The sequence below is a fragment of the Giraffa tippelskirchi genome, chromosome 13 (assembly GCF_054371585.1).
Source record: "Giraffa tippelskirchi isolate mGirTip1 chromosome 13, T2T-mGirTip1v1.2.pri, whole genome shotgun sequence".
Lineage (NCBI taxonomy): Eukaryota > Metazoa > Chordata > Mammalia > Artiodactyla > Giraffidae > Giraffa > Giraffa tippelskirchi.
This window is the reverse complement of record NC_137287.1, coordinates 532,800-556,896: the sequence shown is the minus strand read 5'-3', so window position 1 is coordinate 556,896 and position 24,097 is coordinate 532,800. Positions and strand designations below refer to the sequence as shown.

General features: G+C 63.7%; 1 protein-coding gene and 1 long non-coding RNA gene across 12 annotated transcripts in view; one reads left to right on the top strand and one right to left on the bottom strand.

Moving 5' to 3' along the window:
* Positions 1–24,097, top strand: part of ADAP1 (ArfGAP with dual PH domains 1) — a 46,836-nt gene that overhangs the window by 20,945 nt on the left and 1,794 nt on the right. For 4 of the 11 annotated variants that reach the window (XM_081552446.1, XM_081552445.1, XM_081552439.1 and 1 more), the window contains exons 2-10: positions 2,469–2,599; positions 11,201–11,292; positions 14,146–14,228; positions 20,255–20,367; positions 20,896–21,042; positions 22,885–22,968; positions 23,203–23,265; positions 23,584–23,652; positions 23,795–24,023. In XM_081552446.1, the coding sequence (XP_081408572.1) occupies positions 11,204–11,292; positions 14,146–14,228; positions 20,255–20,367; positions 20,896–21,042; positions 22,885–22,968; positions 23,203–23,265; positions 23,584–23,652; positions 23,795–24,023 (877 nt within the window). In that variant the 5' untranslated portion in view covers positions 2,469–2,599; positions 11,201–11,203. Of the gene's footprint in view, positions 1–2,468; positions 2,600–11,200; positions 11,293–14,145; positions 14,229–20,254; positions 20,368–20,895; positions 21,043–22,884; positions 22,969–23,202; positions 23,266–23,580; positions 23,653–23,794; positions 24,024–24,097 lie in introns of all 11 variants that reach the window. The other 7 variants (XM_081552443.1, XM_081552444.1, XM_081552438.1 and 4 more) reach the window with 4 other exon arrangements.
* On the bottom strand, positions 8,713–16,961 carry LOC145531061 (uncharacterized). The gene is made up of 2 exons (XR_014072144.1): positions 13,355–16,961; positions 8,713–13,255 (listed from the first exon to the last, which is right to left on the bottom strand). It is a non-coding gene; the product is annotated as an uncharacterized LOC145531061 (long non-coding RNA).

Genomic DNA, 24,097 nt, shown 5'->3' with positions numbered 1-24,097 from the left:
CCCGCTCTGCACCAGGAAGGTGGTTCTGGGAGACCTGGGCCAGCCATCCGCTGCTGCGTGACCTCAGGCACTGCTGACCCTCCCTGGGCTCTGTTCCCTCGTTCTGTGGATCTGGGCTGACGGCAGATTGCAGCCACAGCGGGAGGCGGGGCTGCAGCCTGGCAACGTGGCCAGTCACGGCCAGCGAGGGTGAGGAGGCCATGGGCCCCAGGATGCGGATGGCTGGCGCTGCGTCTGGAGCGGGTGTGAGGGTGTGGGGGAAGCTGGAACACGCCTGCGGCTGCTCCTCCAGACCCGGCTCCTGGACACCTGTCTGGGAGGACACGGGAGCTACTGGCCCTTCAGGCCTGACCTTCCTGCTTCTCCGTCTATTGGGACAGGGCTGGGGTTGTTGACACACAAACAGCACCTTTCTCAGGTATGATTTTCAGAGGGTAAAGGGAGCCCTTTTGAGTGTGGAAGAAGTGGCCACTGTCACCCCAAAAGGCTCTGGGGAGAGTGTGATGGAGCCGCGGGGCCCAAGTTCTGCTGGGTCGGGTCCCGGGGGGAGGCTGGAGCAGGCGCCTGGGTGGGGGTGCCGGGAGGGAGCCATGGCCCTCTCCCTGCCCTGTGTGACTTTCTAGCTGAAAAGCTGGCACTTGGGTGCCCAGGCCCCCGCCTCGCCCCCACCTCGTCCCCGCCCTGGTGCACATGGGCTCCCCACCAGGGCTCTGGTGCGCGTCGTCCACGTGCACGTGGACCTGCTGGCCTTCCATCCCAGTTTCCTCATTTCCTGCGGGGGCCGCACTTTGGCACAGAGGGCACGCTCCTGGACTCAGGGTAGGGGGCACAGTGGCCGTGCAGGGTGGGCCGGGCGCTGGGTGCAGCCTGCTCAGGGCCCTGGGCAGGGGCTTTCCTGGGTCCTCCACGGCAGCCAGGTGATGCTCGCAGGGAGCTCTGAGGCCCCAGGGCCACCGTGGCACGTTACTTCCTGCAGATAGGTGTTCTCCGTGGTCCCATGAGCCGGTGAAGGCCAGTCGTGGGTGGGGCTCTTCTGTCCGGGAACCCCCGCTCTGGAGGTTATCTGGGGCTCCCTGGCCTGCAGTGTTCCCTCCCACCGCTCCCCAGGAGGCTCAGAGCCGGGGGTCACGGCGTTCTCCTCCCTCCCCAAGCCGGCTGTGTCTGTGCCCGGGGGCCCCCACGCGCCCGGGGGCCCAGGACCTCGGAAGCCTGGTCCTGTCTGCAGGGAGGCTCTTGCACAAGAGCACCTTCCCGGGTCATGGTGAGGCCAGTAGGGCCTGTCCCTGTCCCCGCCCCCCTCCCAGCACTCGTGGGGCCAGTGGGCGGTCATGGAGGCCCGGGGGGCACAGCTGAGCAGGGCCTGGCGGCACAGGGGCCGTGCCCGGGACACCGCCCTCTGGCTGGAGAAGTCCCCAGGGTTCCACCCAGAGAACTGACGTGATGTCTGTGGGCCCCGCAGGCAGAGGTGCAGCCGGGGGATGTGGGCAGCGGACAGGAAGCTGGGGGTGGACGGCGGGTGTGGGGAGGATGGGGCCCCCACTCATGGCTCTTCTGAGCTGGCTGAGGCCTTGGGTCCAGGCCACCCCCGCGCTGGCTCTGCTTGGGACCCGCCGAAGTGCAGGGGGGAGGCCAGGGCGGGCTCCCGGTGGCCTCAGAGAGCCAGACCCTGTCCCTGGGCTGGGCACCCTCCCCCAACCTGTTGCCCCAGCTGCAGCAGGAGCCCCTTCCCACAGCCACCCACCCTGTCAGTGGCCAGAGGCCCTTATTAGGGGTCGGGGCTCGGCCATGCCCCCAGCCCCCGGCGGAGAGTATGCAGAGGCTGGGTTGAGGGCCCTCGTGGCGACACGGCCATCTTCCTCCCGACCCTTGTCTGATCCGTGTGCCGCCCGCGCCGTGGGTCTGGGGCCGCAGCCCCAGCTCCCGGCTTCCAGTCTCTCCCCTGAGGCCCTTGTGCACTCGAGCCCCAGTGGCCCCGGGACCGGCTCCTCCTCTCCCCGCGCTCACTGCTCACCGCACCCACCCAGCTCCCGCACTGCTGTTGGCCACTTGGTCCCTGGGGGTGGCTAGGATGATGGTGGGGGGTCCCTGGGGGCAGCTGAGATGACGGGGAGGTCCCTGGGATGACGGGGGGGTCCCTGGGATGAGGGGGGGCTCCCTAGGACGAGGGGGGATCCCTGGGACGAGGGGGGGCTCCCTGGGATGACAGGGGGGTCCCTGGGATGATGGGGGTGCTCCCTGGGATGACGGGGTTCCCTGGGACAACGGGGGGGGCTGGTCCTTTGTGGGGGCGGCTGGGACCCCTGCTTGGGGCCCTCAGAGCCTGTCCACCTCCCATCACTCCAGTGAGGAAATGAAGCCCAGAAAGGAGGGTCGGGTGCGCAGCCCTGTGGGCCGTGGCCCAGTGCCCCCGTCTGAGGGGAGACCCTCGGGGTCTGCCGGCCCCCCTGACGTCTGGCCTTGTCTTGCAGATCCTGACTGGGCCTCGTACACCCTGGGGGTGTTCATCTGTCTGAGCTGCTCTGGGATTCACCGGAACATCCCCCACATCAGCAAGGTGAAGTCTGTGCGCCTGGACACCTGGGAGGATGTCCAAGTGGAGGTACGGCCGGGCAAGGCACCGAGTGGGGTGAGGGGCACGGGCCTGCCCGCGGCCGCGGTGGCCTCAGACCCACCCCGCGGCTCGGCACCGCACAGGCCCCTGTGTGCCTGGTGCCCCGCCTCCTTCCTGGGGCAGCTGCAGTGAGCAAGCAAGTGGTGTGGGACGCTGCTGACCCTCTGCGGGCAGCTCAGTGGCCTGGTCCCGAGTCCCCCCGCCTGGGGCATCCTGGTGCCCAGAGAACCTGCACGGGCCCCTTGTTGTTAGGGTTTTATTGGTAACTTACACAGAATCGCAGAACGTGACTGAAGTCAAGGCCTTCACCTGCTGTCCACCCACCCATCCGTCCACTCACCTGTCCGTCCACCCACCCATCCGTCCACCCACCCATCTGTCCACTCACCTGTCCGTCCGCCCACCCAGAGTCCCGGGCCCACCCTGGCCTCCGTGCCAACTCGGAGTCCACACATACCCTGGCGAGGCCGCCCCATGCACATGGACACACACCACGTGGCTGGAAGCACCCCCACCCCAGGGTCAGACAAGGGGGCGAGGCCACCTTCACACAAGCCAGCAGCCATGCGCCCCGTGAGGATGGAGGGACAGGGAGGTCCCAGAGAGGCTGGGCTGGGCTGAGGGTGAGGAGCGAGTGTGGTCCGGGGGTGAGGGGCTCCAGCCCCTTCTGCTGTCTGCTCCTCTGCTCCCATCGTGACCTCGAGGGCCGGGCAGGGCTGGACCTGCAGGGTGCTGGACCCCCGCCCAGGGGGGCCTGGTGGGTGTGGATGGGGGTCTGCTGGACCCCTGCCTGGTGCGCCCCCCACCCCCGCCCTGAGTCCTAGGCTGGAGATCGGTGCGGGTCCGGAGCCTGTCGTGAGCCCGGCCGGCTCCCGGGAGGCCCAGGGTGTGGGGGGCTGGGCGCCGCGGACCCTTGTCTGTGCTTTTTGTTTTTGTTTCTTGTCATGTTTTTCCCTGAAATTTGTATTTTTCTATAGCGCGTGCTTTAAAGAAGCTTTATTGAAATATGACTCACAAGTTGTACAACTCGCTCTTTTAAGTACAGTTCACCGGTTTTTGGCACATTCGCCGAGTCGTGCAGTTGTCCCCATCGTCACCTTTAGAACGTTCTCATCACTTCGGACGGAAACCCGGCCGTCCGCTCCACCCCTGCCGCAGGCCGGAGCCCCCGCACGTGGGCTTCCTTCCTTATAAGGCTGGTGACACCCACCGTGTGGCTGGAGCCCGGTCATGTCGGCATGCACGGCTCCGGGAGCACAGGGGCCCCTACTGAGGCTTGCTGTGCTCACGGGGCAGGAGGGTGTCCTTCCCACACAACCCCCGGGCCAGCGGAGGGCCCATGGATGCATCGTCCTGCCGGGGCAGCAAGGTGGCCTCCATTCCTGGAGGGGAAGTTGGAAGGCTCTGACTGTAACTCTAAGGATTCTGCCAGACTGCCCCTTGTGGCCACGCCCGCTGGCCTCCGCCTCCCTGGCACCCTCACTCCTGCAGGCCTTTCCCTGCCCTTCTCCCCTCAGGCCCTTCCCTGCCCTTCTGCCCTCAGGCCCTTCCCTGGACCTTCTCCCCTCGGGCCCTTCCCTGGACCTTCTCCCCTCGGGCCCTTCCCTGGACCTTCTCCCCTCGGGCCCTTCCCTGGACCTTCTCCCCTCAGGCCCTTCCCTGGCCCTTCCCTGCCCTTCTCCCCTCAGGCCCTTCCCTGCCCTTCTCCCCTCAGGCCCTTCCCTGCCCTTCTCCCCTCAGGCCCTTCCCTGGACCTTCTCCCCTCAGGCCCTTCCCTGCCCTTCTCCCCTCAGGCCCTTCCCTGGACCTTCTCCCCTCAGGCCCTTCCCTGCCCTTCTCCCCTCAGGCCCTTCCCTGGACCTTCTCCCCTCAGGCCCTTCCCTGGACCTTCTCCCCTCAGGCCCTTCCCTGGCCCTTCCCTGCCCTTCTCCCCTCAGGCCCTTCCCTGCCCTTCTGCCCTCAGGCCCTTCCCTGGACCTTCTCCCCTCGGGCCCTTCCCTGGACCTTCTCCCCTCGGGCCCTTCCCTGGACCTTCTCCCCTCGGGCCCTTCCCTGGACCTTCTCCCCTCGGGCCCTTCCCTGGACCTTCTCCCCTCAGGCCCTTCCCTGGCCCTTCCCTGCCCTTCTCCCCTCAGGCCCTTCCCTGCCCTTCTCCCCTCGGGCCCTTCCCTGGACCTTCTCCCCTCAGGCCCTTCCCTGGACCTTCTCCCCTCAGGCCCTTCCCTGGCCCTTCCCTGCCCTTCTCCCCTCAGGCCCTTCCCTGCCCTTCTCCCCTCAGGCCCTTCCCTGCCCTTCTCCCCTCAGGCCCTTCCCTGCCCTTCTCCCCTCAGGCCCTTCCCTGCCCTTCTCCCCTCAGGCCCTTCCCTGGACCTTCTCCCCTCAGGCCCTTCCCTGCCCTTCTCCCCTCAGGCCCTTCCCTGCCCTTCTCCCCTCAGGCCCTTCCCTGGACCTTCTCCCCTCAGGCCCTTCCCCGGACCTTCTCCCCTCGGGCCCTTCCCCGGACCTTCTCCCCTCGGGCCCTTCCCCGGACCTTCTCCCCTCGGGCCCTTCCCCGGACCTTCTCCCCTCGGGCCCTTCCCCGGACCTTCTCCCCTCGGGCCCTTCCCCGGACCTTCTCCCCTCGGGCCCTTCCCTGGCCCTTCTCCCCTCGGGCCCTTCCCTGGACCTTCTCCCCTCAGGTCCTTCCCTGCCCTTCTCCCCTCAGGCCCTTCCCTGGACCTTCTCCCCTCAGGTCCTTCCCTGCCCTTCTCCCCTCAGGCCCTTTCCTGGACCTTCTCCCCTCGGGCCCTTCCCTGGACCTTCTCCCCTCAGGTCCTTCCCTGCCCTTCTCCCCTCAGGCCCTTCCCTGGACCTTCTCCCCTCAGGTCCTTCCCTGCCCTTCTCCCCTCAGGTCCTTCCCTGCCCTTCTCCCCTCAGGCCCTTCCCTGGACCTTCTCCCCTCAGGCCCTTCCCTGCCCTTCTGCCCTCAGGCCCTTCCCTGGACCTTCTTCCCTCAGGCCCTTCCCTGGCCCTTTCCTGCCCTTCTCTCCTCAGGCCCTTCCCTGGACCTTCTCCCCTCAGGCCCTTCCCTGGTCAGGCCCTTCCCTGGACCTTCTCTCCTCGGGCCCTTCCCTGGACCTTCTCCCCTCGGGCCCTTCCCTGGACCTTCTCCCCTCGGGCCCTTCCCTGGACCTTCTCCCCTCAGGCCCTTTCCTGCCCTTCTCCCCTCAGGCCCTTCCCTGCCCTTCTCCCCTCGGGCCCTTCCCTGGACCTTCTCCCCTCGGGCCCTTCCCTGGACCTTCTCCCCTCGGGCCCTTTCCTGCCCTTCTCCCCTCAGGCCCTTCCCTGGCCCTTCCCCGCCTTGGGGGCCGTTGCAGAACCAGGTGTGACCTCCGGGGCCCTGGGCCGGGCCGCCCACTGTCACCATTGTCATCGGTTGCTTCCATTTTGTGGGGATTTCACAGAGGCAGGTTCCCGGCCCCCAGAGACAGTAGGTGAAGACGTTTCTCGGAGGTTGTTCTGACTTTGCCTGTGGTGGTTTTTATGGTGGAAACTTTCAGATTTCGAAGTGATCAAGTTTATCAGCCTTGCCTTTTGTGGTTTCAGGGTTTACAGCACACCGAGATAGGCCTGCCTTACCCTTGATTATTTTTACTCAGAGCAGCTTGATTTCTGTCGTTCACACGCTGCGCCCCTCACCCTTCTAGAGTCTACAGTTTGGTGGTTTTCGTGAATTCTCAGGGCCGTGTGACCATCTCCATGGTCTGTTTTGAGAATGTTTTCATATCCTCAAATGAGCCCGCACCCACTGGGGCCCCTCCCTGCCCCCGCCAGCCCCCACCTCCCCTCGGTGGGTCTGTCTGTTCTGGACGCTTCGTGCCGGTGGACTCACCCGTGTGGTCCCAGACCCTCTCCCTCCTCTCGCTGAGCATCGATTTCTAGATTCATCCCTGCTGTTGGGTGTCAGCACTTGACTTCTTGTCATGGCCGAGTTCATGTGCGTCACGTGGACGGACCCCAGCTTGTCCACCCCTCACCAGCTGGACACCTGGGTCTCATTTTCCCAGGCCTTCTGGACAGCGGAGTTCAGAGCAGTTCTGTGCCCTTAGCTCTCTGGGAGGGCGCAGCGCTGCCAGGCCCCTGGGTGACCGTCTGACGTCTGAGGATCGGCCGGCTTTGCCCACCGCAGCGGCCTGGCCAGCCAGCGACCCGTGAGGACCGCAGCTCCTCCACGTCTTGGTCTGGCCTCAGTCCTCCTGCGGGGCACGCGGGGTGTCTGCTTGTGTCGGTCCCCATCTCCCTGGTGATGAGTGACGCTGAGCGTTGTTCCATGTGCTTCTTGGCCATTTGTGTATCTTCTTTGGAGCAATGTTCATTCAGATCCTTTGCCCACTTTAAAAATGGATTGTCTTTTTATTACTGAGTTAGGAGATTTTATTACTAAGAGCACTTTGTATATTCTGGACACAAATCCCTTATCAGATTTAGTATTTGCAAGTAATTCTTCTCATTCTGTGGGTTGTATTTTAACTTTCTTTTTGAAATGATATTTTTAAAATGAAAAAGTGTGGTTTATATTTTTAAGGAGCTATCTATGTAATTTTTTAAATCATTGAGGGGTGATTCATATAAAATCCATTTTAAAGTGAACAAAGTGGTACATATATATGCTGGAGTATTATTTGGCCATAAAATAACGCATTTACAGCTACATCGATGAACCTAGAGATTATCCTACCAAGCAAAGTAAGTCAAAGACAAATATCATATGATACCACTTACATACGAAATCTAAAATATGACACCAATGAATCTATCTACGAAACCGAAAGGAACTCACGGACGTAGAGAACAGACTTGTGGTCGCCAAGAGGGAGTGGAGTGGGGAAGGGTTGGGAGTCCGGGGTCAGCACCTGCAAACCAGTATCTGTAGGATGGGTAAACAAGGTCCTCCTGTGCAGCTCGGGGACTCTATTCAACATCCTGGGATAAACCACAACGGGAGAGTATAGACGAGAATAGCCAAGGCCCTCACCTCTACATCAGAAACCAATGCAGTGCTGTGAATCAACTAGACTTCAGTAAAATAAATTGTTAAAAAGTGAAAAATCCAGAGGCAGGAATGCGCAGTGGGGAAAGGAGAGGCTCTTCTATGAAAGGTGCTGGGAGAACTGGATGGCCCGTGCAGTGTGTCACACCGTGTACAAAAAGGGAATCAAAATGGATCAAAGACCTAAATGTTGAAGACCCCAAACCAGACAGCCTGTAGAAGAGACACAAGCTCCTTGATGTCAGTCTCAGCAGGACCGTGTTGGGTCCGCCTCCTCGGGCGGGGCTACAGAAGCAAAAATAAACAAACGGGACTGCAGCAAACTAAAATGCTTTTGCACAAAAAGAAAACTATCAACAAAATGAAAAGGCCACCTACTGAATGGGAGAAATGTTTGCAGATGATACATGTGTTAAGGGTCATTGCACAAAATGTACAGAAAACTCATACAACTCAGTATCAAAAAGAAAAAAACTATCCAATTAAAAATGGGCAGAGGACCTGAACAGACGCTTCTCTAAAGAAGACATACAGTCCGTCAACAGGTATATGAAAAGACGCTCAACGTCACCGTTAGAGAAACGTTAATCCGCACTGCACTGGGGTCCCACCTCACACAGTGCCAAGAGTGGCCTTCATTAAGAAGTCTACGAGTAACAGGGACTTGCCTGGTGGCCCAGTGGTTAAGACCCCACACTTCCACGGCAGGGAGGCATGGGTTCCATCCCTGGTGGGGGAACTACTAAGATCCCACATGCCATGTGGCCAAAAAAAAAAAAGATTCTACAAATAACAAATGTGGAGAAAAGAGTGCCTTCTGCATTGCTGCTGGGGATGTGAACTGGTGCAGCCGCTGTGGAGAACAGCGTGGAGTTTCCTCAGAAAACGAAAAAGACCCACCATACGATGCAGCGGTCCCATCAGAAGGAGGGCTCCCCTGGTGGCTCAGGTGGTAAAGCATATACTCACAGTGGTTTGATTCCTGGGTCGGGAAGATCCCCTGGAGAAGGGAACGGCTGCCCACTCTAGTATTGTGGCCTGGAGAATCCCATGGACAGAGGAGCCTGGTGGGTACAATCCCACTAGAACATTTTTAATCAAAAAGATATATGTACTCATGTGTTCCCTGCAGCATGAGTTATAATAGCCAAGATGTGGAAGCATGTACAGGTGACTTGATAAGGAAGATGTGTATTTATGCAGTGGAATATTCCTGAGCCATGAGAGTGGTATTTTACAATCTGCGACCACAGGGGTGGACCTAGAGGGTCTTACACTAAGAGAAATCTGTCAGGCCCAGAAAGACAGGTAGGTCTGATCTCACTGCCATGTGGAATCTGGAAAAGAAAACAGACTGATAGGCATGGGGAACAAACAGGTAGTTGCCGGAGGGCAGGGCTGGGGGAACAGGAGACGTAGGTGCAGGAGATTGAGGCGCCGAATCCAGTCCTAGGACAGATAAGTCACGGCTGTAATGGCAGCACAGGGTCCCCAGTCCTGTAACTGGCGTCTCACAACCTGAACAAACGTCGAACCACCAGGTCTCACGCCTGAAACCAACACTGTACATCAGCCTCCCAGCAGCGAGAAGCAGATAAAGCACGTTCACAGTCCGGTTCAGCCGTTGCCTCCGGCTACCAGGACATCTGTCGTCCTCACCTCAGGGGAGACCCCTTCCTCAGACCTCCAGGCGGCTGTCCAGTCTGGATTCGCCCATCTGGGACATTTCACCCCAACGCGGTCCTCGGCTGTGTCTCAGGACCTGAGGAGTCTGCTTCGCCAGGAGCCTTGTGCTTTTAAGGTTCATACATCTTTTTTCCTTTCCTGATGGTGTCCTTAGAAGCACAGACGTTTTAAGTTTCGGTGAAGTTCTGTTGGTTTTTTTCTTTTGTTCCTTGTGGTTTTGGTGTCACCTCTAAGAAACCTTGGGCTTATCTGATGGGTCTAAGAGACTGAAGAGAAACCTAAGGGCTTCCCTGTGGCTCCGCCTGCAAGGTGGGAGACCTGGGTTCCATCCCTGGAGAAGGGAAAGGCTACCCACTACAGTACTTTGGCCTGGAGAATTCCACGGACTGTATAGTCCATGGGGTGGCAAAGAGTTGGACACAACTGAGTGCCTTGCACTCTTCACACACAGTGACTAAGAAACCATTCCCAACCCCAAATCCTGAGGATTTCCTTCCATGTTTTCCTTGAATCATGTTTTAAATCATCCTGTGGTTTTCATCTATTTTTTTTTTTAGCTGTGTCGCGTGGTATACAGGGTCTTAGTTCCCTGACTAGGGATCGAACTGCCCCCTCCGCTGGAAGCTAGACTGCCAGGGAATTCCCTCTGTCTACTATCTTGATTGCTTACCTTTGGAGATTCAGCCTCTCAGGAAGGTGGAGTTTTGTTTTGCTGAAAGGCATGCCCCCTTTCCTCCGACGGTTTCCAGCTTCTCATTGGTTCTCAACCCCATCGATCTGAGATGGCGTCACTGCTGTGTACCAGCTTGACCTGCTAACCCTCTTGATACTGGATATGAGACCCCACTGGACCTGCTTCTGGACCTTTTAGGCTTTCTCTTCAGCACTGTTGACGCAGTAGCTTTACAACCGGCTTTAATATCTGCTAGGAAGCGTCTTCCTTCTCATAGTTTTCTTCTGCTTGTTAACTTTAAAATGAACTTTAGAATCATTCTAGCTCTTGAAAATTCTATTCCTAGTTTTTTTTCTTTTTTGAGAATTGCTAAAAATAGATAAACATAAGGAGACAGCATGCTTTCCATCTCCCTCACCCAGAGCGTGCTGTGTCTTTGTTCAGTCTCTTCTGCTCCCGGGGGCACGTGGAAGTTTCTCTGTAGAGACCGGAGGGCCGTCATCCTGCTGGTCTTAGCGATGACAGTGCGGCTGCTGTCCTCAGTCGGCCTCCTCTCCCGTCAGGCCTCTGACCAGACAGGTGCTCTGTATGGAGAAGCCTCTGCTTTGAGGACCCCACGTCGGTCCCAGCCTTCACTGAGGTGTCTCATCGTTTGTGGCTCTTCCCGGTCATCCTTTGCACCCTGGGCCGAACGGTCCTTGGTGCCCTGAGAGGGCGGGCTCGGAGCCCCAGGGACCCACACTACACCCGGCCCTTGAGGCCCCGTGGGAAGCCCCTGACATCAAGGGCCTCCCCTCTGGCTCATCCAATTCGCTCCACCTCAGGGCCTTTGCTCGTGCTATTTCCGTGCCCAGACACCCCGCACACTGGCTGCTCCAAAGACCCCCGTCGCCCCTACCCTACTGGGCACCCCGTCCCCGCCTCGCAGGCTCGTTCTCCGCTCGCAGTCACCTGCCTGGTCTCTGCAGCCTGGCTGCCTCACAGGACGTGGGCTTCTGGGCCAGTCTGGCCTCCGTGCTCCAGGACCCATGGGGTCAGATGTGAGGCGGGGGCCTCCCTCCCGAGTGGCCCTTTCTGGAGGGCCGGGGCCCCGCCGCCTGCAGGGAAGGGCAGTGCCCTGCTCCCGCCCCTCCCTCCTGTGGCCAGCCCCTGGGCCCCAGGTCAGCTGTGGGTCGGGGCCCTGACGCTGTCTCTGTTGCAGTTCATGGCCTCCCGTGGGAACGCTGTCGCCAGAGCCACGTTCGAGTCCAAAGTGCCCCCCTTCTACTACCGGCCCTCGGCCTCTGACTGCCAGTGAGTACAAAGGGGCCCTGTCCGCCTCTCTGGTCCACAGCCGGCCGCGCTCTGGAGACGGCTCTGGGTGACTGCAGGCGGGAGGGTGGGCCGGCCTGTGTCCAGGAGCCCTGTCCAGGGGGTCCCCCGTGCGGTGTAGGTTCCTGGGCAGGGTGGGGACAGCTGGCCTGGGCTCCGGGATGGTGCATGTCCCCGCGGGAACCTCAGCCTGGGTTCAGGGGTCCTCGTGGCGCCCCTGGCCCTCTGGGCTCGGTGCCCAGGGTGTGGACGCGGGGAGGGTCGGGGGCATGTGACCCCAGTCGCCAACCTCTCTGAGCCTCAGTGTCCCTGTCTGCCCACCCCGTGGGCAACCCTGGATTCCGAAAGGTTCCGGAGGTCAGGGGACGTGCTTGGGGTGAGGTTGGGACCCCAGCCCCTGGGGGAGGCCCCCATGTCGGGCTCAGCACCAGCAGGAGGTGCCCACCAGGGGTCCCAGGTCTTTCCTGGGGGCTGCCCGGTTCACGAGCCACGCCCTCGGCACACCCACGGCTGTGCTCTGCCCCAGCACTTCTACCTCCCACCCCCATCGGCTTCCCTGTCCACCTCCCGGTGCCCTCGAGGGTCACTCAGGCCCCTGACAGCCCCTCCCCAGCTGGCCAGCGTCACAGCCGCTCCTGCAGCTTGGAGAGGGAGGCCTTGTGATGAGGGTCCTCCTGGACCGTCCCTTCCTTGGAACAGATGGTGGGGCTGCAGCCCGCCCTCCTCTCAGGCCCCCACATCCGGCCCCTTCCGCCGGGCGGCACCTCCTTTTTGCTCGGTGCTGTCGCCCACTGGCTCATTCGGTGACCCACATCCCTGGGACCCTGCCCAGCGATACCCGGCCCCAGGCTGCACACAGGGCAAATGAGGGGCAGGAGACAAGGGTGGGAGGCGAGGGCGGGGCTGGGAGTGATGACCCGCCTGCGAGCCTGGGAGGTGGGCCAGTTCGGACCCCGCTTGACAGGTGGGGAGCCGGGGGCTGACCCCCCTCTGCACGCCACGTCTAGCCCTTCAAGCCCTCATGGGCAAGACCCCTTGCCCTGCCCCGCCGTGCCCCGCCCCTCCTGGTGGCACCCCCCGCCCGGCTGCTCTGTCCAGCTGTGAATCCACAAGTCAGCAGCTATTCTGCGGCCTGACGGCATAGCATCCACAGACTGCCCTGTAGTCAGCCCACCTGCACGCCTGGCCGCATCCCCGGCGCCACGGACAGACTCCCACAGGCCTGTGTTCTGCCCAGTGCTCGGCCAGCCCCTCCACAGCCTGGTCCCTGCGAGGTGCCCCTGGCAGGGCTGTGCGGTCAGGGCCTCTCGGGTGACCCGGCAGCCCCAGTGGGAGGGTGCTCTGAACCCCAGCGGGCCCCACTTTCCAGAAACCTCTACCGGGTGAGGGTTCACAGGAGCTGAGCCCACTCCACCCCCAGACTCAGGCGCTTGGGTCTGCTTGGAGGGGTGGGGTCCTGGGAGAGGCCGCTCACTGGGCTGGTATCGAAGAGGAAACCTGACCAGGCAGCCATGAGACCAGGAGGGTGTGGGGCTGACAGATGAGCTCACCGTGGAGGCCATGCAGCGGTGGGGGGGCGTGGGTGCCCGTGCACACTGTGGGGTGCCACGCAGGGGTGGAAGGGATGTGTGAATGTCTGTGTACACTGTGGCATGCTCTGCAGAGACGGAAGGGACGTGTGAATGCCCGTGTACACTGTGACGTGCTCTGCAGAGACGGAAGGGACGTGTGAATGCCCGTGTACACTGTGGCGTGCTCTGCAGAGACGGAAGGGACGTGTGAATGCCCGTGTACACTGTGGGGTGCTCTGCAGAGACGGAAGGGACGTGTGAATGCCCGTGTACACTGTGACGTGCTCTGCAGAGACGGAAGGGACGTGTGAATGCCCGTGTACACTGTGGCGTGCTCTGCAGAGACGGAAGGGACGTGTGAATGCCCGTGTACACTGTGGGGTGCTCTGCAGAGACGGAAGGGACGTGTGAATGCCCGTGTACACTGTGGGGTGCTCTGCAGAGACGGAAGGGACGTGTGAATGCCCGTGTACACTGTGACGTGCTCTGCAGAGACGGAAGGGACGTGTGAATGCCCGTGTACACTGTGGCGTGCTCTGCAGAGACGGAAGGGACGTGTGAATGCCCGTGTACACTGTGACGTGCTCTGCAGAGACGGAAGGGACGTGTGAATGCCCGTGTACACTGTGGCGTGCTCTGCAGAGACGGAAGGGACGTGTGAATGCCCGTGTACACTGTGACGTGCTCTGCAGAGACGGAAGGGACGTGTGAATGCCCGTGTACACTGTGACGTGCTCTGCAGAGATGGAAGGGACGTGTGAATGCCCGTGTACACTGTGGGGTGCCCTCCAGCTATGCCCACTTAGTGCAGAGGGTGCAGCAGCCTCCCACAGGCAGAGGCTCTGGGGAGCCGTTAGGGTGAAATGAGGTGGTGAGTCAGGAGGCCAGAGTCTGGCCCGAGTGGGGTCTCTGGACACAGGCCTGACCCCACCCCCTGCCATCTGGGTAAAAGGAGGATCAGGTCCCGGGGACGCGGTCAGTTTGAGCAGCCGGCCTGTGATTCAAAGCGGCCGGGACCCGGCTCCCTTCCACTGTGCCTGATGCCTGACCTCGGGTTGGGAGGTCAGGCCAGCCCCCCATTTGGCCTCTGTTGGAAGCCAGCCCTTCCTGCTTCCTGCGTGAGTGGGGTGGGTTGGGCCCCCCTGCTCCTGGCAGCCAGGGCCTGGGGTGCCCCTCTCGGTGGGTGAGCCTGGCCTGCCCGCCCGTCAGAAGCTGCCAGGCAGCTCTGGCCGGGCATTGCCCAGCACGCGGCCTCTCTCCTCAGACTCCTGCGGGAGCAGTGGATCCGGGCCAAGTACGAGCGGCAGGAGTTCACGCACCCCGAGCGGCAGGAGCCCTACTCCGCAGGTGAGGCTGCCCGCACCTGGGCATTGCCCCCACGCCCCAGAACCGGAGCAGGGCCCCGAGGGACCTGGGCCAGGTGAGGCTGCCCGCACCTGGGCGTCGCCCCCACGCCCCCAGAACCGGAGCAGGGCCCCGAGGGACCTGGGCCAGGTGAGGCTGCCCGCACCTGGGCGTCGCCCCCACGCCCCGAGAACCGGAGCAGGGCCCCGAGGGACCTGGGCAGCCGCTTCAGTGTTTGAGCCCGTGTCCGGCCACCAGTCCTCGACACCGGCTGGCTGACCTGGCTGCAAGGGCCCTATAGCTGCTCACAGCGCCACCCTGGACCCTGGCTGAGGGTGGGGCTGCCCAGAACCCTCTGGGCCCCTGAGGGCTGCATCTTTGCCCCTGGAGGGCCCGGCGTGGACAGGCCTAGGGCCCAGGTGGGCCTGGAGAGGGTGGGCCAGGCCCCGGGGGCTCCGTCAGCACAAGGGTTTCTGTTGCTGCGGCGATCAGACGTGGGCAACGTGGGACCGGCCCGCATACGGTCTGTTGGACGAGGGGCTCTGCGTGCACCCCACTCCTGCCTGGCAGGCGGTCGCAGGACTGGGTTGTGGAGAGCCACGAGCATGTGGACGCAGGTCCCTATTCAGCCCCGGGACTCTCACAGCGTCCTGCCTGAGACCCGTCCCTGCTCTGGGACCCCGGGAAGCTCACCCCACAGCCTGTCTCCCGTCTCCCAGGTACGAACACCTCAGGGTACGGTGTGTGGTCTCGGTTCAGAGGCAGAGGCAGAGTGTCGTCTGTTCCTGTGTCAGGACCTCTGGCTGTGGGGGTCCCAGCCAGCTGGGCATCAGGCAGACAGGAGGCTGGGCTCGCACAGTGGCACTGGCTCCAGGCCCAGCCTGACCCAGGGGCTTGGTCAGTGCTCTGAGGACGTGGCCCGTTTCCCCCCGGTTCCGCCTGTCGGGTGGCACCAGCCCCCCGGAGGAGGCTTCACTGCGGCAGCTCCAGACTTCCCGCCTGGGCTGGATACACCCTCGGGTCCCACTTCCCCCAAGTGCCAGGAGGAGCCTCAGCTTTGGTCCCGACTGGGCAGGGGTGGACAGGGGCCCGGTCACCAGGCCCGGGGCCGTGTGCGAGCCAGCCCCCCACTTAGGAGGCTCCCAGGGCCGTGTGCGGGTGCTGCTGGGGTAGGGCCTGGGCCCCGCATTTCAGACCCCCCAGTCCTGGGGTCCCCCCGATGTGGCTGCCATTCCTCTCCTGAAACGTCCCCCGGACCTCAGGGCACTGGACACGTGGCCAGGCCGGGAAGCCTGCGGGGGTGCGTGTGGTGGGGTGCGGTGCAGGTGGCCAGGTCAGCCCTGTGGAGGCGCCCTCGTCTCCTCGTCCCCTCATGTGAGGTAGGCAGGTTCAGCTGGCCCTGGGGGCACTGTGGCGGGGGGCAGGTGCCAAGGGACCGCCGTGCGTGGTGCAGGCCTCACGGGGGACAGTGCTGGCCCCACCGTCCACCCGGAGCCCCAGTGCCCACCAGGCGTCAGCTCCTCTGCAGGAGGCCGGCCCCTTTCCTCTGAGCACTCGCCCTGGCCAGGCTTTCTTCTCATTTCTTGAAAGCCACCAACCCCCAGAGTGTAAATGCCGCCACCTCGAGCCCTGAGAATCCAAGCCCATGGTCCCCCACCCCGTCACCTAGCGGAGCTCTGGGTGTCCTGAGACGCTCAGGAAGCATCCCGGGTGTGCAGGACCCCACGGTCAGCTCGGTCCCGACCCCACGGAAGCCCTCCACAAGCCCCCTTGGGGCAAGGCCCCCCCAGGGTAACATGGGGAGGTGCCCCGGGGACCAAGAGGTGCCCAGTGCTGCCCTGTGTGTGGCCCTGAGTGGCCTGAGTCTCGTGGTCATGGCGGGGCTGCCCCTTCCCCACCTGCCTCCCCAGGTCTCCTGGGGAGAGGGTGGTGGCCAGGGACACCCAGGGCATCGCTCCCCACAGCTGCCCACCTGGCTAGCCGGAGACCCCAAGACTGGAGCCCTGCCCGTTTTCTGCCCGGATGGAGGGGGCTAGGCCCCAGCCCCTAATCTCCTGCCCTCTGGCCCCCTGCCCACGCCTCCCCATGCCCGTCTCTCCCCAGCCCTCACCTCCCTGCACCGTCCAGGGCGGTGGAGCAGGTGCCCCGGCCGGTTGTCCTTCTCAAGGCGCAGCCCCCCACGAGGAGCGCCGGGGTTCCCATGGCCTCTCCCATGTACGGGGGGCCGACACACCCACGGCCGCTGCGAAGGGGGCCCGCGGCCCGGAGGGAGGGTGCGCGCGGGCTGAGCCAGGCGGCCTGAGCCAGGCGGCCTGAGCAGCCATGAGGGCAGGGCGTGGCGTCAGAGAGTCTGCAGCGCGTTTACGCCGCACATCCCGGGATCCAGGGACTCGACTGCGAGGGGCAAGGGGCACCGTCCCGCCCAGAAGCCACCGTGGATGAGGTGCCCATGAGGACAGAGGAGCAGGGAGTGACCTCCCGGGTCAGGGTCGGCACGCCCGGGGGCGCTGACGTGCCCCCGTCAGGCAGGGACCCCCAGTGCGAGGCTGCAGCCATGGGCGGGACCGCAGGCGCTGGCCTGGCTCGACGGCTCTGCTGTGGCGGCGGCGAGGCAGCAGGTGCTCCCCCACGCTGCCCTTGGCCAAGGTCAGGGTGTGGGAGGCGCTCACCCCGAGATAATGCGGCAGAGATACGGGGACGCCTGGGCCAGGCCGTGCCTCCCGCCGCCCACAGGCCCCTTGGCCAGCTGACCCCAGGAACCAGCTGCTTCTGGCTCTGTCCCCAGACCCTCCCGCCTGCACCCAGAGCCTCAAAGGCCGCCTTTCACAGGCAATAGGGCCCCTGTTGTCCTGAGGGCCGCCTGTCACAGCACACCCAGCGCTTCATGCCATGAACCAACTGGCCCGGCCTCACGGGTCCAGCCCCAGAGACCGAGGGGCCCGGGGCCACATGTGGGGTCCATCCCCTCAGACACCGAGGGGCCCGGGGCCGCGTGGGGGGTCCATGCCCTCAGACACCGAGGGGCCCGGGGCCGCGTGGGGGGTCCATGTCCTCAGACACCGAGGGGCCCGGGGCCGCGTGGGGGGTCCGTCCCCTCAGACACCGAGGGGCCCGGGGCCGCGTGGGGGGTCCGTCCCCTCAGACACCGAGGGGCCCGGGGCCGTGTCGGGGGTCGTCTCCTTAGACACCGAGGGGCCCGGGACCGCGTGTGGGGTGCACTGTTGCTGGGGCAGCGTGAAGTGACCTGGTTTGGGGGCACACGGGCATGAGGCGTCCCCGGCGGGGTGGAAACACACGCGAGGCTGGTGAGTCTGTAGTGTAGTGCCCTGGGCCCCTGCCTGGTACCGTCCTGATACAGCCCGTGTGTGTTCACACAGGGCTCGCACACGCATGGCCATACACAGCTGCATGCACATTCACATTCATCCACGTGTTCACACATGTTCCTGTGGTGCATGTAGCCACAGATCACACATGTTCATGTGTGTGCTCAGCCTGGTCTCAGATGGCGAGTCGCATGCAGTTCTCAGGTTCACACGTGTGTCCACACCCAGAAGCAGACACTTGATGTGTGGTTCCCAAAGCCTGGAATGTTCCCAGAACATTGCAGGAGGGGGGCCTGCCTCCCACCTTCCCCTGTTCTGGCCGAAGCAGCCTGGAACCCAAGTGGTGGAGGCCTGGGCCCCCACGCTGACCTTTCGGGGCACGGAACCTAGAACCCAGGTCCTGGCCGTTCTGGGGAGGCGGGTGTCCTGAGTGCCTCCCGCCCGGGGGCACCCTGCACCTCAGACCCCCGGACAGGAGTCACCGTGTGGGGACCCATCTCCGCCCCAGTGCGGCTCTGCGCGCAGAACCCTGGCCTGGGCCCCGGCAGGCCTGTGCCTCCTCGGAGGAAGGCCGTGTGGTCCCTGCTCCAGTTTGTAAACGGTAATGTGGTTTACACCCCGAGGGACAGGTCCGCCAGCTGGGAACACGACCCCCCGTCTCTGCCTGCCCGCTGCTCAGACGGCTGCTCTCGGCGCCCCGCGTCTCAGCCTTGCCCAGCAGTCCTCCCTGGAGGGCAGCGCCCTCTGTCAGGGGACCTGTTGGTCCCCAGCTGAGGGACGCTGGTCGTGTTGTGTGTGACGCTGACGAGTGAAGCTGCTGAAGACACGTGAGCGTGTTTTCATCATGGTTGTGTTTTCATGTCTCCCGGGGTTGCGTGGGACGTCCATGTTGAGCTTGACGAGAAACTGCCCACTGCTTGTCCCCTTGGGGGACGGTCAGCCGGGGAGCCGGCCCGCTTGTGTCGTCCTGGGGTGGGCAGTGCTAGAGCCCGGAGCCCCTGCTCGCGTCCTGGCCGCCCCACGCAGGGCCTCTGAAGAGGTGGCTGCTGAGTGGGGAGCAGCCCGGCTCCTCCAGCGGTCCTGCATGGGGCACGCAGCTGGCACTCAGTAAATGCTGTGAACCCTGTGGCCTCTGCCCCAGCATTAGCCAGTCCTTTGGGAGCAGACGGTCATGTCGCACGCAGCCGGGCCCCTGGTGTGGGCTGGGGGTGGGTGCTGCTTGGGGCCCCCGGGCTTGGCCTGCTGGCAGGCGGGTGGCCAGGGGCCCAGCTTGGAGCGCGGGGTGTGGTGGGTGGCGGTCCCTGTGGCAGAGCCTGGGCTGCCGCGTTCTGTGTCACAGGGCAGGGGCGCGGAGAGAGGGTGGCTGGGCCGTGGGCTTCAAGCTGTGGCCAAAGAGCGGCCCATCCCCTGGGGGGCGTCGGAGGCTGGCAGGTGCCCACCCAAAAACACCGCTGCCACGTCACACACCCGAAACCAGGCCTCCTGGCGGCTCGCTGTCGGGCCTGGGAGCCCGTCCCATTGGGCTGGCCCAGCCCCGGGGCCTCCGGGCCACAGCCGGTCAGCCAGGTCGGGGTGACCGGCTGGAGGTCTATCTGGGCCACAGCAGGGGCGCCCCAGCCCAGGCCGGCCGCCCAAGGTGCTGCTGCCCCCTGGTGGGCCCGGCAGGCAGCTGCGCGCTCGCTGGCCGGTGGCCTTGGACAGGACTCCTGCCCGCCTCAGCCGCGTCCTTGGCAGGGGGGTGACCACAGGACGGTCCCGGAGGCCCGTCTGGGGAACATGAGGCAGCTGAGTGCGTGCTTGGCCAGCCGCGTCTCGTGCGGGCAGGGTGCTGGCGGGGACGGTCCTCGCGGAAGAGCTGTGCCTGGGGCCAGGGTCCGGGAGGCCGGCAGGGGGTCTTCCGGCTTTGCCCTGGGCGGAGTGCCCGTGCCGTCGGCACATGTCCCAGGGCGGGCCCGGCCCGAGCCTGGGGGCCTGGCGGTGGCCCTGCCCTCCAGTGCACACGGGACACCAGTGCCCTGTGCAGGGGGCCGGGGGTGGGCCCGGCCCAGGCTCTGAGGAGGCAGGGGCTCTCCGAGTCGTGGGGGGCGGCCGGCGGGCAGGGAGCTGGAGGGTGGGGGTCAGTGCCTCGCGGCGGTCCCGACTGGGGCAGCTGCAGCCCACGGCCACCGCCAGCGGGGGGCAGCACCGGGCACGGCCGGCTCAGAGGGCCAGCTGGGGGCACCGCCCCGGCCTGGGACACTCAGGCACGGGCGCCCAGAACAGGCAAAGGGAAAGAAAGCGCAAGAGGGGGTCGAGGCGGACGTGTCACCTAAGGGTCTGCCTCCCCTGCCCACCGCCGCGGGCCCCGACCACAGGCTGTGCCTTCAAGCGACGCGACAGACCCCAGGCCAGGTCAGCTGGCTCCCTGGGGGCTCCCCTATTCTCGGCCGAGGCCGCGTCGTGGCGTCGTGTGTCCGGCCCGCCTCTCGCCCCACCCCGTCTCTGGGCCCGTGGTGCTCTCGCGTCTGGGTGTTGGCTGCTGCCATCCCCAGGCCCCTGCTCAGGGCCACAGAGCCCATGGGCGCCACGGGCCTCCCGCCCACCCAGAAGCAGGAAGAGGGCAGCCCGGGGTCCGGAGACGCTTGGGGGCCCCCACCCCTGGGACAGGAGTACGACCACGCGGCCCCCCGTCAGGGCGGCCATCCGACCATGCCCTCCCCCCAGGGTACCGAGAAGGCTTTCTCTGGAAGCGCGGCCGGGACAACGGGCAGTTCTTAAGCCGGAAGTTTGTGCTGACGGAGCGCGAGGGGGCCCTGAAGTACTTCAACAGGAGTGATGTGAGTGGGGCTCGGGGGCCAGCCCCCCACCCAGGCCTGGGCACTGCAGTGCCATGCCCTCCACTGCCCTTGCGCCCTCCTGGGAGACACACTGCCCCTCTGTGGGGACCCTCCACCCACTGCTGGCCACAGCCACTCCCTCTGGTGTGGGTGACACGCGGGGCACTCCTAGGCCCTCGAGGGACAGGGGACTGGCACCCTGCAGGCACGTTAGGGGGACCCTGGGCAGTGTGTGGAGGGGCTGGCCGGCCCTGCCCAAGGGCACCGGGGCATCCACAACCCCCACGGCAAGGAGAGGGGAGAGGTCAGGCTGGCAGGGTGGGGAGCAGGAAGGGGGCACCCGGCCTGGAGTGGGGTGGACCAGAGGGCCTGCCCTCTCACCTCCTGGGAAGGCATGGTTCCCTTAGACGAGGAAGCCCAGACCCAGAAAGGTAAATACCTTGCTCAGAGCCACACAGCACCCAAGTGTGGGGCCAGCACGCAGAGCCCGGCCCCTGCCTAGCGCTGAGGCCCGGCCCTGCTCCCCAGGCCAAGGAGCCCAAGGCCGTCATGAAGATCGAGCACCTGAATGCCACTTTCCAGCCGGCCAAGATCGGCCACCCACACGGCCTGCAGGTCACCTACCTGAAGGACAACAGCACTCGGAACATCTTTGTCTACCACGAGGATGGGAAGGTGGGTGCGTGGCTGAGCGGTGGGGCCGGACCACCCCCACTGTCCAGGGAGAGCCGGCCCGGCCACCAGACCACCCAGCCGTGGCTGCAGCGGGAGCCGGCTGGGCCCTTTGGGGGAGGCGAGGGTGGGCCTCCAAGCGGACCCTCAGGTCTGGCCTCAGGATGTCCCCCCACACGGTCTCCGCACGCTCTGCTGTTCTGGGGGTGCTCAGTCTTTTAAAACAGCGCTTTCCCGTTGGTCGCCTGCGCCTTTGGGGTCACATTCCAGACGTCGCTGCCAAGTCCAGTGTCGCGGCCCCACGTTTTCCTCGTAGACTTGACTGCTTTGGGACTCACATTTCAGCCCTCGGTTCATCTCTGGTGTAAGGGTCCGGCCTTTCTCTGGCGTGGGGACACTGTTTTCCCAGCATCATTTGTTTAAAACACCGTCTTCTCCCAACGGCCAGTCTTGATTCTGTTACAGAAATCACTGAACACAGGAGTTCACTCCTGGGTTCCCTGTTCTAGCCTGTCCTGGGCTTCGTGTTTCTGTTTTTTGATTTTACTGAACTATAGTTGCCTTACGGTGTCGGTATCTCCTGAACAGCACAGTGACGCAGTCATACACAACCCTCTCTCACATCCCTTACGTCTGTCACGGGGTGTGGCGTAGAGCTCCCTGCGCTGCACAGACCCGCCCTCACCCTCGGGCACGCTCCTCGGCCTCTGCGCATCCCAGCCTCCCGCCGCCCCCTCGGCAACCACACTTCTGTTCTCTGTCAGTCTATTTCTGTTTCATGAAAGCTCATTTCTGTCCGATTTTAGATTCCACATGTAAGTGATTTCAAATGGTATTTGTCTTCTCCTGAGTTAGTTACTCTCTGGGTGCATCCGTATTGCTGCAGATGGCATTCATTTCATTCTAAAATGGCATGTATTTGTGTGTGTACACAAGTCTTCACCGATTCATCTGTCCACGGACACGCAGGCTGCCCGTATGTCTTGGCAGCTGTGAACACTGGGCTGCACGGATCTGTTTGAATCGTTCCCTCTACTGCTCCCAGGAGTGGGACTGCAGGATCATGTGGTAGCTCTTCCGAGTTTTTTGAGGAACTTTCATACTGTTCTCCACGTAGTGTAAATCTGCATCGATTTACACTCACACCAATGAAGGTGGTTCCCTTTCTCCACAGCCTCTCCAGCATTTGCTATTTGTAACTTTTTAGCGACCGCCATTCTGACTGGTGTGAGATGGGTACCTCACTGTAGTTTTGATCTGCGTTTCTCTGATTAGTGATGTTGAACATCTTTCCATGTGCCTGTTGGCCACCTGTATGTTTTCTTTAGAGAAACGTGTCATTTCGGTCTTCTGCCCGTTTTTTCATTCGGCTGTTTCTCTGTCATTGAGTTGGATGAGCTGTTTGTAGATTTTTGGGAATTAAACCCTCATCGGTTGCATTGTTTGCAGGTATTTCCTCCCAATCTGCAGCTTGTCTCTCCATTTTGTTCAGTTTCCTTTCAAGTTTGATTAGGTCCCACTGTTTCTTTCTTTTATTTCAAGCGCCTCGGGAGACTGACCTAAGAACACTGGCGCAGTTGGTGAGCGCAGGTTCTGGGTGGGTCTGCAGATAGACATGCCTCCTTCCAGGCCAACATCCGGTCATAAAAACAGCGCCATCTGAGGAAAGGCGCCTGGTGCACAAAGGAGCATCGGGGCCGAGGGGCAGCTCGGCCGCAGCTCCCCCCCCCCACCCCACGCCTGTTCGGAGGGACCCGTCCACGGGGCGGCGCGGGCGCACGGGGCTGCAGGCGGGCGGGGGCGGAGGGGGAGCACGGCGGGCCCTCACCCAGCCTCTGACCCCAGGAGATGGTGGACTGGTTCAACGCGCTCCGCGCCGCCCGCTTCCACTACCTGCAGGTGGCCTTCCCGGGGGCCAGCGACGCAGACGTGAGTGGCTGCTGCTACCTGTGACTCCGAGGGGGGAACGTGTGCCCGCTGGGATGGGCGGCTGGGAGCTGACCGAGGGCCACATGGCCCCCAGAGACTCCGGCCGCTAAGTGGCCTGAAGTCCCTGGAGACTACGGGGGTTTAGTTCCAGGGGGTCTCGGCGTCACTGGGGGGGTGGGGAGGGCGGGAGGGGGCGGGAGGCCCCCAGGCCCACGCCGAGCGGTTCTGCCCCAGCTGGTGCCGAAGCTGTCCAGGAACTACCTGCAGGAGGGCTACATGGAGAAGACGGGGCCCAAGGTGGGTCTGACCCAGCGCCCTGGGCGCCTGGGCCTCACGCTGAGGTCCCATCTCCCTCACCCGGGGCGGCGTGCGACAGGGTCGGGGGTAAGGCGCCAGCAGCCCCCTCTTGGGTTTTGTGAGAGCGTGGGCTCCACTCACCTGCGCTCCTGGGACTCTGGGTCCGGCCTGGTCAGCCCTGAGCCCTGCCTCCTGCCCTCAGCCCGCCCTGACATGGCCCTGTGCGCCCGGGGTCCCTGCCGCGTGGTGGGGCGGGCAGACACGGGGCCCCTGCGCAGGAGCCGCCTCGGGCCAACCTGTTGCCTCACCCCCCAGCAGACAGAAGGCTTCCGCAAGCGCTGGTTCACCATGGACGACCGGAGGCTCATGTACTTCAAGGACCCGCTGGTAAGGATGGACGCGGCCCAGGGCCCCTGAGGCGGGGCTCAGCCCTCCCATCACCTGCAAGGCAGGCGGGGCCGGGCGAGCTGGGTGGCGGCTGCTCGGGCGGGAGAAGCTGCCCCGTCCAGCCCACCCGATGCCCCCCCAGGACGCCTTCGCCCGTGGGGAAGTCTTCATCGGCAGCAGAGAGAGCGGCTACACGGTGCTGGACGGGCTCCCACCGTCCACCCAGGGCCACCACTGGCCACACGGGATCACCATCGTCACGCCAGAGCGCCGGTTTCTGTTGGCCTGCGAGACGGAGTCGGAGCAGCGGGCGTGGATGGAGGCCCTCCGGAAGGTGGTGGACAGGCCCATGCTGCCCCAGGAGTACGCAGGTGAGGCGGCGGGCTGGCCTAGGGGCCAAACCGCGCGGCCCTGAGCAGCCATGACCCGGCGGGACCCTGTCCTT